Genomic DNA, 19468 nt, shown 5'->3' with positions numbered 1-19468 from the left:
TTTCGACCCGCCCCCATACTGTTCCTATGGTTCCCGGCGTCCTCATTGGATACTGTAAAGTTTGGGACAGTGTACCGGTTCGGCCCTGCACCCTTCACCCATTGGTCAGATGCTCCCCTCAGTCAAGGGGACTTAGAGGCGTCGCCACGCCCTTCGTTCGCCCGATTGGCTACTGTACCTGTCACCGATCCCTGATTGGTCGGATCTCCCAGCTGTTAGTGGTTCATTCACCATTTTGTGACTATAGTGGAAAAGAGACTGATAGTTTTTTTTATCCCGTTTGAGCTGCTGCTGTGGGGGAAGAGAGAGAGAGAGAGAGAGAGAGAGAGAGAGAGAGAGAGAGAGAGAGAGAGAGAGAGAGAGAGATGATCCACGGAGGAAAAGTAAAGTACCGGGTTGGAGCGTCCAGTTGTGGCCGACAGGCAGCAGAGGGATGTCTGCAGACTCTGCAGACTCTGCACAGATGCGACCGACGTGCATCTTTCTCTGACCAAGTGAAAGAAAGCAGGAGCAGTTTGTATTCTGGTGAGTTGAAACTTCGGAATAGCAGCAGCAACGTTAGTGACTTGATTTCTCCCCCCCCCCCCCCCTTTTTTCTCTCTCTCTAGCAACAGCTAGGGCTGATGATATTATAAAATATAACCTACTGTCTGCCAGCGATCGGTTTTGGGACCGTTGGTATGATTGCGTGCAAAGAAATGGAATGACACCCAGCCGAGGAAGAGATCTTGATCTAGCAGAAGGAGGAGGAGGAGGGTGTACTCACTGTACAGCCTAAAAACTTTGTCTAATGTTCGGTTAAAGTCTGCCGAACATGCAGCGTTCAATTTACGGTAATTTCTGGTTTATTTTACGATGTTGTGTACGTTACTCGCCGTACCACAACGTACCGAGCATAGTTCGTGCAGAAATGTTGTGCTGCCGTTGGGAAATAATAATCGACCGTTGGTTTTGCAGCCTCGACCCCCTTTTCGTGCAGTGAGTGACAGTCATATATATTAATAATAATATTGTTCGCCGTGGTAGTTCAGTTGTTTTCATTCAATGTGTATAAAATGCATTAGAAGCAAAAAAAAGAACAACAAAAAAACCCAACATTGACAAAAACAACTGAAGCACCAGAACGCCGCGTCCCTTTTCCTTCTGGACGGGCACTGACGTTGTCATTATCATTCAGGACTCTGGCGTACTACTACTACTACTACTACTACTACTACTACTACTACGACTACTACTACTAACGTTACCGAGCTGCTTACTAGAGCGAAACGGAAAAGAAGAACGGAAAAAAACCCCGAGAGCTCGACCTCTTTTGTTCAACTTTTTCGTGACAGCAGCTGTGGATGAACGGAGCCTTATTTTATGGTTCGCCAGGATGATGGATGGATCGTCGGGGGCTCGTAATAGATAATTACATGTTAAACACCGTATGCATAATGCAGAATAATTATTAGGCCTGTCTGATTTTGGTAGGCGATACCAACAGTTTTTTTCTTTTCCGAACGCGCGCGCGCGCGCGCACACACACACACACACACACACACACACACACACACACACACAGCAAATACTAGCCTGACATTGTCTTATAGTAGTATGTTACAGCACCAATAGAGAGAGGCATACTGACAAGGCAGAAAGAAAGACCTGTGTCGTCCCTTTACCTTGCATTCCAAAACTGCTTTTAAAATCAGTACCATCTTCGATATAGTTTTGAACACAGACTATGATTTTCTTTTTATATCATCTCTCTCCAGAGATCATAAATTGATGGTTTTTTTGTGAGTGACATCCACTTTTTTTTTTTGGTCCAATCTATTCTGCAGATACAGTTGAGTAAACGCATGCATGTATAGTGAATTTAGCCCCGATGGAACTCCAGCTCTTTTTGCATGATCTCTTCTAAAGAAGCTGATCGTTGATGTTGCGTACGGTGGCAGTATATCCTGCCATTTGGTCCAAAACCGGGGACCCTCTTGATCTATGCTGATGCCACCTGGTCGATATAGGCCTCAATATATTTATTTTATTTCATAAATAACAATGTGTGTAGTCAGAAAACGCTGGTCGGCAAACAGCTGCCTTATTCATACTACATTACAACGGATGTTCTCTATACAGTTTTGCAAACACTGCACACACACACACGCACAGACACACACGCGCGCGCACACACACACACACACACACACACATATGTAGAGGGTACGATGCGTAGTATCGTACCCTCTCTCTCACTACACAAAAAATACGACGAAAATGTTTCCGTTGCTCTCGTCATATATGGCATGTCGTCATGAGATCGCATCCCACTCACTTGCAGTGAGCAAAACCAAAGTCTGTGTGTGTGACTGTGTGTGTGTGAGAGCGCTTTTCTTCCCTTTTTTCGCTGTTTCATGTGTGCGTGTGTTCCCCGGTGACCCAGTTAAGGGTAAAAAGCCGCCCTGCCACATCGCTAGAAAGGCCACGGCATGGGCTACGACACCATGGCCGACCACTTGGGTTTCTCTTGGTTCTACCACCAGCCCGTAGTGTTGTATTTGTATCCATTCTCCTCTCCTCTCCCTCTCCTCTCCTCATCTCTATCCCCCCACTCACTGCAGCCCTTGCGCCCGCACAGACACCCCATAAAACGCTTCTAGGAGAGGGATGAGCTGCAGTGTGCCTGGTAAACACACACACACACACACATACACACACACACGCAAGAAGTGCTGCGTCGAACAAGGTAGACATAACCCAAAAAAAAAGTCAATCACGTACATTATGGACTTGTATGTATTGGATCATATGTGTCTCAGCGAGATCGCACGCACACACACACACACACACACACACACACACACACACACACACAGTGCCATGGTGCAGTGGGGCATAGGTTGCGTGCTTGGCGCGGGGGTTCAATAAGCTGGCATTGTGCTGCTGGTTTATGATGGTGGAGTAGAGTAGTAATAAATTGCAGTGTAACAGAAGCATTGATGTTTACTCTCCCCACCATCACCGTACAACTGCTGCTTCCTCTGGCATTGACATTGAGATGAGATTTCCTTATGAGTGACCCCTGTGTGTGTGTGTGTGTGTGTGTGTGTGTGTGTGTGTGTGTGTTGCCGAATTTATGCTCCGTCATATGCCAGTGTTGTGGGTTGTGTGCCCTCACATCCGTGTCACGGATGTGAGCTTGTAGATCGGCTATTTGCAGCACACAACACCGGCATGGGCCGATGTGTAAATCAGGGATGGCTGGCTGTCTATCTGTCTGTAATGTCGATGTCGTATATGTCCATGTGTATCCAGTCTTCTGATTGTGAGTGCTTGTGTGTCTGTGTGTGTGTGCGTGTGTGTGTGTGTGTGTGTGTGTGTGCTTGTGTGTGTGTGCGTGTGTGTGTGTGTGTGTGTGTGTGTGTGTGTGTGTGTGTGTGTGTGTGTGTGTTTATGCTCTCAGTGTGACTATAGAATCCCTTGACCCTAATAACGTTTGTATGCAAGCAAAACGGGTTCCATTCTTATAATCTGATATAACGACATCATTGCTTTTTTTCAATGCAGTGATACTTGCATGAGTTGTCGATTAATTTCTTGTGAGAGTGTGTAGACAATATAATGCAAAGGGAATCTGTGTGTGTGTGTGTGTGTGTGTGTGTGTGTGTGTGTGTGTGTGTGTGTGTGTGTGTGTGAGACTGCACTGTGTAGCTGTGTGTATAATGTTACTGTGTTTTACTTCTCACGTGTGTGTGTGTTTACTGTGTGAAAGTGTCCTTTGTGCTGTTAAAGGAGGGCTCCACACTAACGCCATGGAACCACTCAACGTCCATGATGTCGTTGCAGGCGGGTGGAAACCATATATGTCCAAAACCATTCCTCTTTTTTTTTATTACTAAAAAATAAAATAGTGAAAATAGTCGATCTACACGCCTCACAATGTGCTGCATTGCACGTTTCCCTGCTTTTATACGACACCCTTGTGACGAAGTATAGGGCACTAATTTACGGGGACAAAAACAGAAAAGTAGAAATATGGACATACAAGGTTTCTGCCGCGGCAGCGAAGATGTATCGAGAATGCAAGTGCAGTCCAGTGTGTATCTCTTGATTCTCTTCCTTCAAACATCTGGCCCCTTTATCCCCCATTTTGATCAAGTGACAAGTATGACTGAACTGGCCTCTGCTCATTCTGACGGAGAGCCGCCCACGACACAAACTTTGTAATAGCGTCTCTGTCGTGCACCGTCCTCTGCTCGCGCTGAAAGTCCCAGGCTTTCTTTCCCCTCACCCTTTTTTAATTCACATTTTCTAAATGACGAATCAGTGCCCGGTGTTTCACATCGATGTGCAAGATAGAATGACGTTAGTGTTTATCTGATACGATTTCAGGTCACGAGACAAAATATGTTACCTCACAATTACATTCAAATAGCCTATTCTGAAACAGAATTGTCCAGTCCACTTTAAAACAAAGCCTTGGGGTTTAGGTGTTTGACATATTATTTAGTTACATTATAATCTTATCTTTAGAATTATTTAAGTAGTTCAATTCAACTGAGTTCAAATCACATTGTTGGGAGATTCGTTTTATTTACATAAATTAATTATTAATATTAATATTAATATTAATATTAATATTAATATTAATATTAATATTATTAATTATAATATTATTATTAATATTATTTCCCTCCAATAATCAAGGGACTACTAAACAAAAAAATCATGTTTTCCATGTTGAACTGATTTAGACCTGGGGGTATGAGATTGCCATCTACCAAAATGCATGTCTTCATAACCACGACAGAACTAGCCCTTATTTAATTCTAAAGAGTCTAGGATTTATCTATAGGTACCCTGCATGTCCAGATTCCTTGAAAAGTTACGTCGAAGAATTGTGTTGGAGCAGAATGTGAAATTCAAATACAGCTGAACATCTCTACATGACCACACACACACACACACACACACACACACACGCACACACACACACACACACACACACACACACACACACACACACGTGCGCACTTTGCAGCCTGCTTATCAGCCAAAGCCCATGGCATTTTTGGAGGCCATGGCCATGACCAAACACATTTTTCTGGGCTTACATCAGATCGTAGCCAGTCAGTCAGTAGGTCTGTCTGTCTGTGTGCAGCTCCTGTCATCTCTCCTCCATATACGGTACATTGTGAGGTCTCTACAGTTGAACTATGAAGTCCTCACATTCCCATTACAGGCTCCAGCCAGCACTGTGACCGCACTGTCATCAATGGGGACTAACTTAGGCAGTGTTGCCAGATTCTGCAAGAGAAACAAGCGGTCGTCAGGTCTTACAAAAACAATTAGCCCAAAAGAAGCGACTATGGGCACCCATTTTCAAATGGGTCTGCGGACAAATACATTTACATTTGGGGGTCCTTGGCATGGAAACGTTTGAGAGCCACTGGATTTAAACAGCCTTAGCAAAGGAAGCCCAAATAAGCAACTACACTTTTGAAACAAGCCCCTAAAAAACGGCAACCCGCAACACTACCAATATTTACAAGTGACTTGCAGGGCTTTAAGCAACTAGGCGACTATTCAACTAGTCGACTAGTAAATCCACTATAGTCGACCTTGTTGGTACTAGTTAGCAGTTGACCCTGTTTTTGTAGGCCTCAAGATCAGCTAGATTATAGTTATAGTCACTAATGTACACAGTTTTGTACAACTATTATTAAAAATAATATATATTTTTTTACATAATAGGTAGGCCTCGTTAAACAACTAGCCGACCAGTAAACTAGTCGACTAGCAAAAATCACAAGAAGTGAACGCCTCTTGGCAACACTGGTACTGGTACTTGTAGTCATAGTCGTATGACTGTGCATTCCTGCAGCTCGCTCCCTTTGTCTGTGATGGACAAACTTCAGTGCTGTAATAATTCCGTCTGGCTTGCTACCTCGTCAGGACATGGAATTCACCGGAGGGAAAAAAAAGTAAGGTTAGGAAGAGAGAATATTCCTTGGGCCTGCCTAAGTGGGAGTGAAGTATGCAAAGATCATTCCTCAGCGGTCTCCCTGGTTTTCACTTTCTAGTTTGAGTTCGAACATCGAAACAAATGTTGGTGCTCAAGGCTAAGCTCAAGGATGGTGTTGGGGATGGTGTCTCCTGTACAGTACATTGTCTCCCTCTCAACTGTCCTACTCTCTGTCTCTCCTACACTGTCTCCTGTCCAACTGTCTGTCTCTCCTACGCTGTCTCCTGTCCAACTGTCTGTCTCTCCTACGCTGTCTCCTGTCCAACTGTCTGTCTCTCCCACACTGTCTCCTGTCCAAATGTCTGTCTCTCCTACGCTGTCTCCTGTCCAACTGTCTGTCTCTCCCACACTGTCTCCTGTCCAAATGTCTGTCTCTCCTACGCTGTCTCCTGTCCAAATGTCTGTCTCTCCTACGCTGTCTCCTGTCCAAATGTCTGTCTCTCCTACGCTGTCTCCTGTCCAAATGTCTGTCTCTCCTACGCTGTCTCCTGTCCAACTGTCTGTCTCTCCTACACTGTCTCCTGTCCAACTGTCTGTCTCTCCTACGCTGTCTCCTGTCCAAATGTCTGTCTCTCCTACGCTGTCTCCTGTCCTACTCTCTGTCTCTCCTACGCTGTCTCCTGTCCAACTGTCTGTCTCTCCTACGCTGTCTCCTGTCCAACTGTCTGTCTCTCCTACGCTGTCTCCTGTCCAAATGTCTGTCTCTCCTACGCTGTCTCCTGTCCAACTGTCTGTCTCTCCTACACTGTCTCCTGTCCAACTGTCTGTCTCTCCTACGCTGTCTCCTGTCCAAATGTCTGTCTCTCCTACGCTGTCTCCTGTCCAACTGTCGCTCTTAATTTTCCTATTGGCTACATATGTCCCATACTGTCCACCAGTTTTCATACTGTGCGTGTGTGCGTGTGTGTGTGTGAGTGTATGCATGCGTGCGTGTGTGTGTGTCTGTGTGTGTGCACGTGTGTGTGTAGGCCTGTCATAATTATTACATAATCACCAATCACCACAATTATTTGAGCTGATCACAAATATCTTTGCATGATCATCAAGATAATTATTTCTATGTTCAAAATTGTTCATGCATTTATTTTAAACAGAGGAAATAACAGATCTACAACCCAAGTTTTGAAGGAATTAAATGTCAGTAATTTCTTATTTAAACTATTTATTATATCTGCCCTGTGCAATCTTTGCTTATACGAATGCTAAAAGCGAACAGACTTTTATAAATGTGTTTGTTCAATGCTATAAACACAATGAAATCCTTAATCGCAATTATTTGTGTAGTGTAAGTACACATGGTCACGACAGCCCTACATGTGTGTGTGTGTGTGTGTGTGTGTGTGTGTGTGTGTGTGTGAGGGCAGAGGTCTAAATGGAACCTTTGAATGATGAGTGACAGAATGACTTTGGGAGTTGATGCACGAAACAGGAAGACATGTTATGGCGCACGGCAGGAAGTGGCAGCGGGCCGTGACTAGTTTTCATTGGCTGCTGTTTTTGTCCCCTGCAAACAAACAGTTAAAAACACATGGTCACTGCAGGGTGTGTAGGCTAATGCGTGATGTGTGACAAACTTTTCCTCTGTCCAGGACAGGATGTGCTGGTGCGTGTGTGTGTGAGTATGCATGTTTGTGTTTGTGTGTGTGTGTGTGTGTGTGTGTGTGTGTGTGTGTGTGTGTGTGTGTGTGTGTGTGTGTGTGTGTGTGTGTGTGTGTGTGTGCGTGCGCACGGGTGTGTGTGTGCGTGTGCGTGTATGCTAGTCTTGATATGACTGTTGTGTTTGTACAGTTCTTTGTTTTTCCATGCGTATGAATGTGTGTGTAAACAACATGTTTGTGACTGTAGGTGTAGCTGTGTGTGTGTGTGTGTGTGTGTGTGTGTGTGTGTGTGTGTGTGTGTGTGTGTGTGTGTGTGTGTGTGTGTGTGTGTGTGTGCGTGTGTGCGTGTGCGTGTGTGTGTGTGTGTGCGTGCGCGATAGTGTGCCACAGTTTCCTACTCTTTGTTGTGTTGCCTCAGTGAGCAGCACGCCTCATCCTGTGCCAGCCTTTTAATTTCTCCCAGTTTGAGCACATTACGACACGGAAGATTATTCTAAATTTGTTGCCTTTTATTTTCTTTCCCAACCCCTCCTCCTTCTCCAAAACATCCGCCGTGTGACATGGGAAGAGGAGGGACGGACAGACGTTAAGAAAACCAGACCGGGAAAGACTTGAGAGATGCTGGAGAATAGAGTGGAAGAAAGAGAGGGAGAGAGGGGAGAGAGGCCTTCGTGTGCGCGCCACAAAGACCGTGGAAATTCCCAGTGACTATAGCAGTGTTGTTTTTGCCAGCATTTTATTTTTTTTAGTTTTAGTCACCTTTTAGTCACCTGGAATGTTCTGGTGTTAGTCCAGTTTTAGTCAACTAAATATCATAAAGATTTTAGTCGACTAAGTCTACAGTTTATTTAGTCGACTAAAATGTATTTTGGCGGGCCTCGATGTCGTCGTAATGACTGATTTTACACTTGCTGAAAATAGCAGATCTACGAGCTCACAACGCGTCGCAACCAAGTGTAAAATGACTCATACTGGATCTCTTGTCCACTAGTCCCCTCCTAACATTTTACTCTAGTTTTTATTTGTTGACAAAAATTGTCAGTATATTTAGTATAGCTTAGTTTTCATTTAGTTTCCATTTAGTTTTCGTCAGTGGAAAAGGGTAGTCTTAGTTTTAGTCGACGAAATCAACACTGCCAGTGACTAGTGAATACACAGCGAAGGCCTGTTTGAACGGCCAAACAGCTGCATGTACTCTCTCTCTCTCTCTCTCTCTCTCTCTCTCTTTATGTCTCTCAATCTCTGTGGGACCTCTCAGCGGTCACCTCCAGACCTGTTACATACAGTAGCATGTACAGTATGTATGGCACAGTAGTACAGTATGTGGACTGTATACAGCGTGGTGTGAGAACAGAGAATGGTGCCCCGTCATTCAGCATGTCAACTGTAACAGTTATACTGGAGGGGTCAGGGAGAGAAGATCAGGTGACCTGCATAGTATACGCTTATCTATATCTGTGTGTGTGTGTGTGTGTGTGTGTGTGTGTGTGTGTGTGTGTGTGTGTGTGTGTGTGTGTGTGTGTGTGCGTGTGCGTGTGTGCGCGAGCGTGTGTGTGTGTGTGTGTACATTTTGTGGGTAGTGTGATGCGCATGGAGTCATTTCGCTTTGACTAAGTGTTTTCGATGTGTACGCACACATCTTTGCATGTGTTCTGGCTCGGAAAGTGGAGTCATGCGCAGACTAACAATGTAATATATTTTCATCTAATTGTCCTGCAGCCTTTTCTGTGTTTTATGTGCCTTCTCTTTTCACCTTTAACTTAAAATGTCTTTTTTAAAACCTTAAATTAGGCTAATTTACTGTTGACATAATTAACTGAAATGCTTTTTCATTGCAGTATTCTTGTTTGATGCAACACAATGTCATTTTGTCCAATCTGTATATGGTTCGAGTATGTTAACAGTAATACGATATAACTTATACAATCTGTATGGTAAAGTATGTTAAAACGATATAACTTGTATTTTTCTCCCTGCTCTTCTATTGAAACATTTAGACCCTGTGTCTATAGGTGAGACATGACCTTTGACCCCGTGTCTATAGGTGAGACATGACCTTTGACACGATCCTGTTTCTGGTTTGACCCAAATTCTGACCTGAAGGTCAAGATGAAATATATACCCCGAGCAAGCAGGCAGGCTCTATTAGCTCTAAGGTAAAAACCGTCAGGACTTGCCTATGTGCAGAGACCCGGGTTCAAATCCAGGGTAAAGAGCAAAGTTTACATAGTGCAGCTTTTAGTATTATTATATTTGCCCAGTAACAGACCAGAGTTTACTGTGTGTGGTTTCTTTTAATCCATCAATATGTAGTCGTGATGACGTTATGACTCTATGTATCTACATACATACAGATGCTGTTTTATAAGGAAAGGGCTTTCTATCTGAATCATGACTCAGGAACTTAGGAATATAATATAAGCATGTTTTACTTTTTACGCCAACAATCCATTTTGTACGAGTGCGTGTCAATGGGAGAAGAAATATGGTGGTCGCCTCATTTTGGATTGAATCACTGATGTATGGAGTTAGTGTGTACACAAAACACAAGCGCGCGCACGCACACACACACACACACACACACACACACACACACACACACGCACACACACATACCGAGGCAGTGCGTGTGAGGCTGAGTGCAGTGCTGCGCAGACTTCCAGCTATGACATCATTTCTAATCTCAGCCATTTCTGATGATGAACATAATAAATGACCACCTGTCTAATACACCCCCCCCCCTTCTCTCTCTCTCTCTCTCTCTCTCCCTTCTTTCTGTTTCTCTATTCCTCGTTATTCAGCCCACAGTACGGAGGAAGGAACAAGGACGGCGAATCAGGCCCAAGAGAGACAGAAAGAGGTGGAAAGATAGAAGAACAAAAAGGGGTGCCTTAGAAACGTAAAGAAAAGGAGCACGGCGAAAGTCATTCGAATAAAAGCGGAAAACGGAATAAAAGAAGGGAAAAAAAGAGTAAAGAAGGCATGAGGCCGTTGAAGAAACACGGAGGCCGCTCGCCGCCGTCCGCCAGGGCCCGGGGGAGCAGGAGGAGAGGAGGGGGCTCCCAGGCGGCGCCGGAGAAAGACGCCATGAGGAGAGACAGAGTCAGGAGGGAGACCCCCCCCGCCAAAGGCCTGCAGCACGCACCCCCCTCCAAACCCACCCCGCCCACCACCCCCCCCACCGTCGGCTCCCTGAAAGAGGCGGTCGCAAACAGCGACGCGCCGAAGAAGAAGGAGGAGCCTTCCGAGGAGCTCAGGAAGACGTCCACAGCGAAAGACGTGAAGAAGAGCGAGGAGGAGAAGACGGAGAAAAAAGAGGAGGAGGACGGAGAGAAGAAGAAGAAGATGGCGGGGACCAACGGCGATAGCAGCGCCCCTTCAAACCATTCCATAGCCACGCCTACCTCAAACCCCAGCCCGATGTCGCCGTCTGCGGCGGCCGCGCCTCCCCCCGCCAATCACCTGTCCGCCAATCACAGCCCGGGCTCCGTCTCGGTGTCCAGCCGGAAGACGGCCACCTTCAAAGCCCGCGTCCCCAAGAAGAAGTACACCTATGAGCACTTTGCTAGCAGCGCTAATGCCAGCATCCTGGCCGCCGGGCCCACGCACAACAGTTACTACAGTGACACGAGTCAGAGTAACAGTAAAAGTAACAGCTTGAACAGCATGTCCAATAGCATCAGCAGTAGCATCAACAGTAATACTAACGGTAACGGTGCAAGTACTGCCGCTGCTGCTGCTGCTGCTGCTGCTGGTGGTGGTGGTGGTGGTGGTGGTGGTGGTGGTGTCAATGCCACCGCTAACAGTAGCAACAGTAGTTCTAGTATTAGCAGTAGCAGCAGTGATACTAGTAGAAATAATTCTAGCTCAGGTAATCCGCCTTTGGCACCGGTTGACGAGAGCAAACCTACAGACACCAATCGTCTCAGCGGAGTCGCCTCCATGGAGGTGGGAGGAGGCGGAGCTCCCAGGACAGCGGAACCCCACGGCGGGGGGGAGGTGGGAACGGAGAGGTCTCACTCCACCCGCTCGTCCTCCACCGACACGGCCAGCGAACACTCCGCTGACCTGGAGTCAGCCGCCGCGGAGACGTCGTCGGTGCCAAACCACCGCGGGGGGAAGAGCCCCTCGCACCACCCCACGCCTCCCCTCCTCCTCCTCAACTCCCTCCCCAGAGACGTCAGCCTGTCCGAGGCGCTGGCCAAGGGCCTGAAGAACCAGAGGGTCCTGGCCCGCCGGCTGAGGAGGAACAGCGCCAGAGCCCCGGGGGGAGCCTCCTCCCCGGTGTTCAGGCCCGGCGTGGTGCGCAGGGTGAACGGGGGGAGCGTGGACATCCAGCTCCAGGGGGAGGAGGGGCTGACGCAGTACCCCTTCCTCCGCGGGGGCGGGGCCTCCTCCTCCGCGGCGGTGGAGTTCATTTTGGACGCGGCGCCGCCCGGCACGGCGGCCGTGGCGGCGGCCACCCGGGTGTGCGTGCCTTTCGGAGGGGGGGAGGACGGGGGCCCGCTGGTGTACAGGGAGGGGGTGGTGTCCCAGGTGGACCCGCACCCCGCCGTGTCCTTCCCCTACCGCGTGCTCCTCCGCGACGACAGAGACACTCTGGAGGAGGAGGAGGGGGGGGGAGGAGGAGGGGGGAGCGTGGAGGAGCAGGAGAAGAGGAGAGCCAACAAAGCCCAGGCGGTGTGGGTGTCCCGACAGAGCCTGAGGCTCCTCACGCCTCCCTGGGACGTCCCGCAGCTGGACGGAGGGAGGGAGAAGGAGAGAGAGCGGGAGAGAGAGCGGGAGGAGCGGGAGCGTCGGGAGGAGATGGAGGTGGAGAGGGAGGTGTGCCAGCTGAGCATCGGCATGGGCGTCCTGGGAGCCGGGGGCGGCCGGCTGGGGCACGGCCTCTCCCCCCCGGGGGTGGTGCTGGTCGGGGGCCACCGCTACGGCAACGTGCACCCGCCCCTCCACCCCGCCGCCAGCGCCACGGCGGCGGGCGCAGCGGCCGGCAGAGGAGGAGGAGCCCACGGTCACGACGAGGGGCGGAAACAGCCGCCGAACACGCCGCCGGACGAGGACATGGAGGTGTCCCGCTTCAACATGGGCCTCGCCGGCACCCCGCCCAAGCCCAGGACGGGGACCCCTCAGCACCGACACATCCTCTCCAAGCCCCCCAGCTACCCTCCCACCTCCTCGCCGCACCTCGCCGTGGTCCGCGGTGGCCCGGGGGGAGGAGCCCCGCACGTGGTGGCCACCCTGGCCAGCCCCCAGCCTCCCCCCTCCTCCTCCTCCCCGGCGCTGCCCAGCCTGCCGTCGTCCAAGTCCACGCCCACACAGACTCCGACGCCCGGCAGTGGCGGTGGCGGCGGCGGCTCGGGGTCAACCTCCTCTGCGTCGTCGCGCTCGCGGACGCCCCTCTCCCTGGCGCAGCAGAAGTACAAGAAGGGCGACGTGGTGTGCACGCCCAACGGCATCCGCAAGAAGTTCAACGGCAAGCAGTGGCGGAGGCTGTGCTCGCGGGACGGCTGCATGAAGGAGTCTCAGCGCCGCGGCTACTGCTCCCGACACCTGTCCATGAGGACCAAGGAGATGGAGGTGGGCGGGGCAGGGGGAGGGGGGGAGCGCGGGGGGAGCAGCTCGGGCACGGTGACCCCCTCCGACCTGCGGGGGAGAGCGAGCAGCGAGCTGGACTGGGACGACACGTCCCGGGAGAGCAGCGAGGCCGGCAGCAGCAGCCGCGGCGGGGACTCGCGGCCGCGGCTGGCGCTCCCCTCGCTGCTGCTGCCCCACGAGCTCTCCTCGCGCTTCGACTTCGACGAGTGCGAGGCCGCCACCATGCTGGTGTCGCTGGGGAGCTCGCGCTCCGGCACGCCCTCCTTCTCCCCCATCTCCAACCAGTCGCCCTTCTCCCCCGCGCCCTCGCCCTCGCCGTCGCCCCTCTTTCGGCCGGCCAACTTCTCCCCCATCACCGCCTCGCCCGTCCCGCTCTCCTCCCACCGCCGCCACCGGCAGCCCAGCGGGACGGCAGCGGCAGGGGGAGGAGGCAAAGGCCCGGTCCCGGCGGGAGGAGGAGAGAGACAGGCGGCGGGCGTCCAGCCCTCCTTCCACACCAACCTGACGTTCACGGTGCCCATGAGCCCCAGCAGACGCAAGGCCGACGTGGGCCCTCCTCCCCCCCCTGCCCCCTCCCCCCTCCTCGCACCACCACGACTACCACGCCCCCAAGGCGGAGCCGGAGCAGGGCGAGCTCCGCGGCTCCTTCAGGGTGCTCTCTCCACAACAGACTCCCGCCTCGCACTCGTGCGCGCCGCACGCCGCACCCACCTTCCCCCGTCCGCGGGGAGTCGCCGCCCCCTCCTCCTCCGCTCAGCCCCCCTCCTCCTCCTCCACTGCCACGGCCGCGTCCCCCCCTCCTCTCCTGGTGTCGCCCGCGCCCCCCTCTCCCCTGCCCCCGGAGGGAGGAGGAGGGGGGCCGTCCCGGCGGGCGCTCCCGGTCTCCCAGCAGGCCCTGCGCGACTCCCCGGTCATCGTGCGGAACCCCGAGGTTCCGTTGTTGGCCAAGTTCACCGAGGTGCCCCTCATGGGGAGAGGAGACGGAGGAGAGGGAGGGGAGCCGACCATCGCTCCCCTCCCCCCTCAGCCCCTCGCCGGCCTCCTCCAGGTGCCCGTTCCCATCAACGCTGCCAGCGGCGCCGTCCTCCTGAGGAACGCCGCCCAGACTCTGTTGCTGGTCTCTCCGACGCTGCCGGCGTCCCTAGTGCCCACTGCCGGCCCCGCCCCCGCGCCAACCAACCCCGGCCTACTACACACTCTGTCCCTCGCCGTGGTCACGACGGCGGCGTCCGCCGTGCCCTGCCAGCCCGTGGCCGGACCCCCGCCGGGGGACAGAGGGACGGCGTTCGGAGGTGAGGTCCAGCAGCCGGTGCCCTGTCACCCGTCTCCCACCGCCCTGCTGCCCCTCATCCTCCCAGCGGAGAGCCTGCACCCTGCACCCCCGCGCAAGGACATCATCATGGGACGGCCCGGCACAGGTCAGAGTTGCTTGCTGTGTGCGTGCGTGTGTGTGTGTGTGTGTGTGTGTGTGTGTGTGTGTGTGTGTGTGTGTGTGTGTGTGTGTGTGTGACTGTGTGTGACTGTGTGTGACTGTGTGTTTGGTCTGATAATCCATTGACCACTAGAGAGGAATAGGACGTTTTGGAGGATTTGTGAAAAGCCCAGCAATTATTCTAATAATAACAAGAACAGGACACACAGCAGCAACACAACAAGCAGATCCACATCGTGTCGACGTGTGCGTTCGGTGAAATAGCACTTCACGAGGAATGACGCGAGCAAATAAACTCTAACTGTAAAGTATATGCGGCAGTTGTTAAGGAAAAATAAATAAAGATAGAGTAGGTTGGAGTATTTTATGTTTGAGTTAAAGCACATTCTTAGATTGTGTAGCTCTGTACAAAATGAAGGCCCTAAAAGATAGACTGCTTTCCATTTTCCACTGAAAATCATAATAATAATAATAATAATAAATACTTATTATTACTTATTATTTTATTTATTTATTATTAAATGATTCTGTGGGGAGTCCCTTGGAGAGGGAATTAGTCTCTATACCACTGTGTTGGTGGGCCGACATCCATCTCTGGTCATGGATGGTGAATATTTTGAACTATACTCTTTTTTTCTGTCTTTCTGCCGATATACTGTAGCCTATATACTAGTATGTGTGTGACTGACTGTGTGTGTGTGTGTGTGTGTGTGTGTGTGTGTGTGTGTGTGTGTGTGTGTGTGTGTGTGTGTGTGTGTGTGTGTGTGTGTGTTGTATATATAAAACAATATCTACAGTGTATGTATGTATACCGTATATAGTGTACATGTAATATAAGATTCCAGATTCAATACTTTATTGCCATGTCAACAGAGTTGATTGGAATTTGTTTCAAGTGCTCTAAAAACAGACAATACAAATAGACAGATATTCAGACAGTAGAAAAAGATATACAAAAGTACAAACGTCATACGAGAGGGACCAATAAATAAGACGAATGCAAAACGTTACAATTCAAAATAAATAGCAATTCGTGGCATACCAGAGGGTGTGTGTTTTGTTAGCCGTGTGCTGCGGCTACATAGCAGGGGCTTGATAAGGAAGTTCTGCTCATTGGCCCGGCAGTGAGAGAGAGAGGTTATTTTTACACCAATGTCGGCGCGAGAGAGGCTCCTTTTCTCGGAAATTGAAAAATAGATGAATACGTTTCACAGAGAAACCCAAATTATATTTCTGCTAGGAGGACTTGAAAGAGACACAGAAAGTGAATTAGTTCTTTAGCCTCGTTGCAAATGAAGCTAAAGTGTGAGGCGGACATTTTCTAAATCAGATGAATCATTAGGTTACTGGGTGTGTGCGTGTTTGGTTCGCGCTCGTTCCTTTTTTCACTTTAGTATGCACTTGCACTCGTACACACACACACACACACACACACACACACACACACACACGAACGCACGCACGCACGCCCACACACACACACACACACACACACACACACACACACACACACACACACACACAGAATGCCATGTTGAAGACTTAACTATAACAATTAAAGGACCACTTCACCACTTTTCAACTTCTCTTCCTATAATTGGTCCTAACTAATGTTCATGATAAAATACTACAATTATTTCCTACTCAGTCTGTGTCTCATAGGAGGGCTGTGGGCAGTTCAGAAACCCGTCCACCAGTGACATCATCGATGGTGAATCCAAGCTAATAGAAACGGCAGGCTTTCTTTTCCTGAAAAGTTGCAATGCAAAAGTTGAAGCCCTCGTTCTCATTTAATACAAATCTAAATGTATTTGAAAACAAATCTTGTTTAAAACAAAATCTGCCTAATGATGATGTCACTGGTTGGGCGTCCGTCCGAACTGCCCAAAGCCCTCCTATGAGACACAGACCGAGTAGGAAAAAATGGTAGTGTTTTATCATGAACATTAGTGAGGACCAATTATATGAAGAGAGGTTGAAAAGTGGTGAAGTGGTCCTTTAAGTTTAAGGCATCAGTGTAAAAAATAAAAGACAAAAGAAAACTGACAGACATTTGCAATTTATTACTTTTCACCTCAGTCTGTGATTTCCCCACTCTCCATATATTTGCTCATACATTACATTACTTTACATTACAGTCCTGTAGATGTACATTTTGATGATTAAATAAAATGACAATTGAGACAGCGTACTTTCAGTCTACAGAGCTGTGGTGTTCAGCGCTCAACTGAAATGTGCCACATAAATTCCAGGGGACAATTAAGGACAAGCTCTCTTTAAATGTAATAGAAACATGTACATTTTGGTGTTGTTGTTTTGGAATTTAAATATCACTCTGATTGTACTGTAGCTTGTAGAACTGTATTGTAAATAGTTATTCCGTGACACCATAGAGTTGCTCCAGAGCATTTTGATATCTGAAAAAAAATTAAGCTGTGAGTCCACTTTAGAAAACATTAAAGAGTGATTTATACTTATTTAAACTAAGTATATGAATGAATGATTAATGAATCTTTATTTTTCGTGTCTTGTCGTTAAGACCCATCCCTTACGGGATTATAAGACACCAACAACATAAATAAACAATATCACGTTCACTTCTCACACAGAAGCTACACCAAGTATTTGGTAAAAACAGAACAGAAATAAGCAAAAACATTAAAAATATATATATATATATACATCACATAAGTTTTCTTTGTCCGTATATGTCCCAAGCTTTCTCTATATATTCTGCTAATGCAAATATCTCAGTCGCTCTGCATCACTTAACCACGTCAGATCTATATTTTTTACATCTGTTAAATAACTTTTGACGTAGCTCATGATACAACGGGCAATAGAAAAGAAAATGGAACTCATTCTCAATATCATTTATATCACAATAGGTACAAATACAAATAGCATAACTCAAGCGTACTGTATAGCCGGTTTCATACACCCTGATATGATTGAAAACCTTTAAATGAGCACGTCTTCTTTATTTTACCAGTAAGCATTACGCGTGCGTGCGTGCGTGCGTGCGTGCGTGCGTGCGTGTGTGTGTGTATTCGTGCACGGAGAGAGAGAGCCCTCACAGCAGTGCATGCTGTTGTCGCATATGGACCTCCCTCCAGCGTCTTCCTATTAGCCTTCTGTCTGCCCCGTAACGCAGTGCTAAACTAGCATGGTTAAAAGCCGGTCCCGTGCGGTGTGCCGTGTGGGTAATGCCCTGTCACCAGCGCCGCCCCATGGCAGGGACCAGGTCAGCCCAGGGTCAGCGGTGTGCCGTGTGGGTAAAGCCCTGTCACCAGCACTGCCCCGTGGCAGGGACCAGGTCAGCCCAGGGTCAGTGGTGTGCCGTGTGGGTAAGCCGGGAAGCCCTGTCACCAGCACTGGCACGGACCAGGTCAGCCCAGGGTCAGCCAATGGAATGGTGCTGGGATCACCACCGCTAATGACCTCTATAAGCTCACTGGTGTTTAGCACTGGTCTGTCCAGTCCACGTGCAGGAAGGAACTGGTGGGCAAGAGGAGTTTTGCCGACTCCTATATTTGCGGGTATAGAGGTGTGGGCGTGTTGTTTCGATTTGATTTGTGCCGTGCATGGTGGCGATTCCATTTGCTCGTAATCCCCAAATTACGGTTTTATAGTGCCTCTGACGCAAGATAGGGCCCTTTCTATTGTCTTCCACGGAACAGTGCACTAAACTTGCAACGTGCACTGTTCCGTGGAAGTGTGTCAATGTTGTCAGTTACTGGGAAGTCTGAGGTTAAAGAATTCCACAGAAAAGGGAGCTAGAATCTCAAGAAGAGTAGTTGTTCCAGCTTGCCTGATTGAGTCATCACTATTAGGAAATGTCATAATATCAGTTAGTCTGAGTTTAACCCATTTCGACCTGAGCTCGATTCTACAAAATGTCTTCTAAATCATGACAGTTTTCTGAAATACTTATGTTTCTTACATTAGTGGTGCTCAATATTTCATGTCAAGGACCCCCAGACATTATATGAAATTGGCCGCCGACCCCCATCTGAAAATATGTTGTTCCAGGGACCCCAGAAGCAAACATTTGAGCTAAAAACATTGGCTTGTGATCTTTCAAAAATAGCAGACCTATACAAGCTCACGCTATGAGCTTGTAGATCTGCTATTTTTCAATAGCTAAAGTATAACATAATGCTTAAAACACCAAAAGGGTTTCCCGTTCAGAATGCGGGTTTAATGGAAGGTTGGATAAAGTAAGAGAATGGAATAACGGAAACGGTGGCATAGGAATAGATCAGCACGTGGTTCAAAAGAAAATAATTAAAACATATATCTTTTGGCTCTGGACCACTCATATATTTCAGTTAAATAATGCCTTTCACTTGATATAATTTGTTGCATACAGGTACTATCGTACAATGAATGAAATCAAGCCCCTAACACTTTTAATTTCATGATTTAATCTATTTATTAGCTTTCAAATATTTTCTTACATTTGATACTTTTTAAATACTGTATTATTTAAACACAAAGGCATTCTATTTATATTTTTAAACATTTTCTCATGGACCACTAGTCCATATATCATCGGTTGAGAAACAGTGGTATGCAAACTATACATTGCATGGCAAGTGTTACGGAAGCACTAGTCTCGGAAACCACAAGCATTGTCTCTCAGACACACACACACACACACACACACACACACACACGCGCACACACACACACACACACACACACACACACACACACGCACACACACACACACACACACACACACACTATATATATTATTATACAATACATCATATCATGTACATGAAATGTAGAAGGGGGTTTCACACACAAAGTTTCATGCGTCGCTTCAAG

At 48.6% G+C, this 19468-nt stretch overlaps 1 protein-coding gene across 1 annotated transcript in view; it reads left to right on the top strand.

The window, feature by feature from the left end:
- The first annotated feature begins 314 nt into the window (after window positions 1–314).
- The window catches only part of cicb (capicua transcriptional repressor b), a 69419-nt gene continuing 50265 nt past the window's right edge, over window positions 315–19468 (top strand). The window contains 3 exon segments of the mRNA XM_080768745.1: window positions 315–525; window positions 10407–13755; window positions 13757–14618. Coding sequence (XP_080624871.1) covers window positions 10588–13755; window positions 13757–14618 — 4030 coding nt within the window. The 5' untranslated portion in view covers window positions 315–525; window positions 10407–10587.

The sequence above is a fragment of the Protomyctophum bolini genome (genome assembly GCF_963924005.1).
Source record: "Protomyctophum bolini genome assembly, chromosome: 7".
Classification (NCBI taxonomy): domain Eukaryota; kingdom Metazoa; phylum Chordata; class Actinopteri; order Myctophiformes; family Myctophidae; genus Protomyctophum; species Protomyctophum bolini.
Note: the sequence above shows the minus strand (reverse complement) of the source record. Positions and strands in the feature narration are given on the sequence as shown.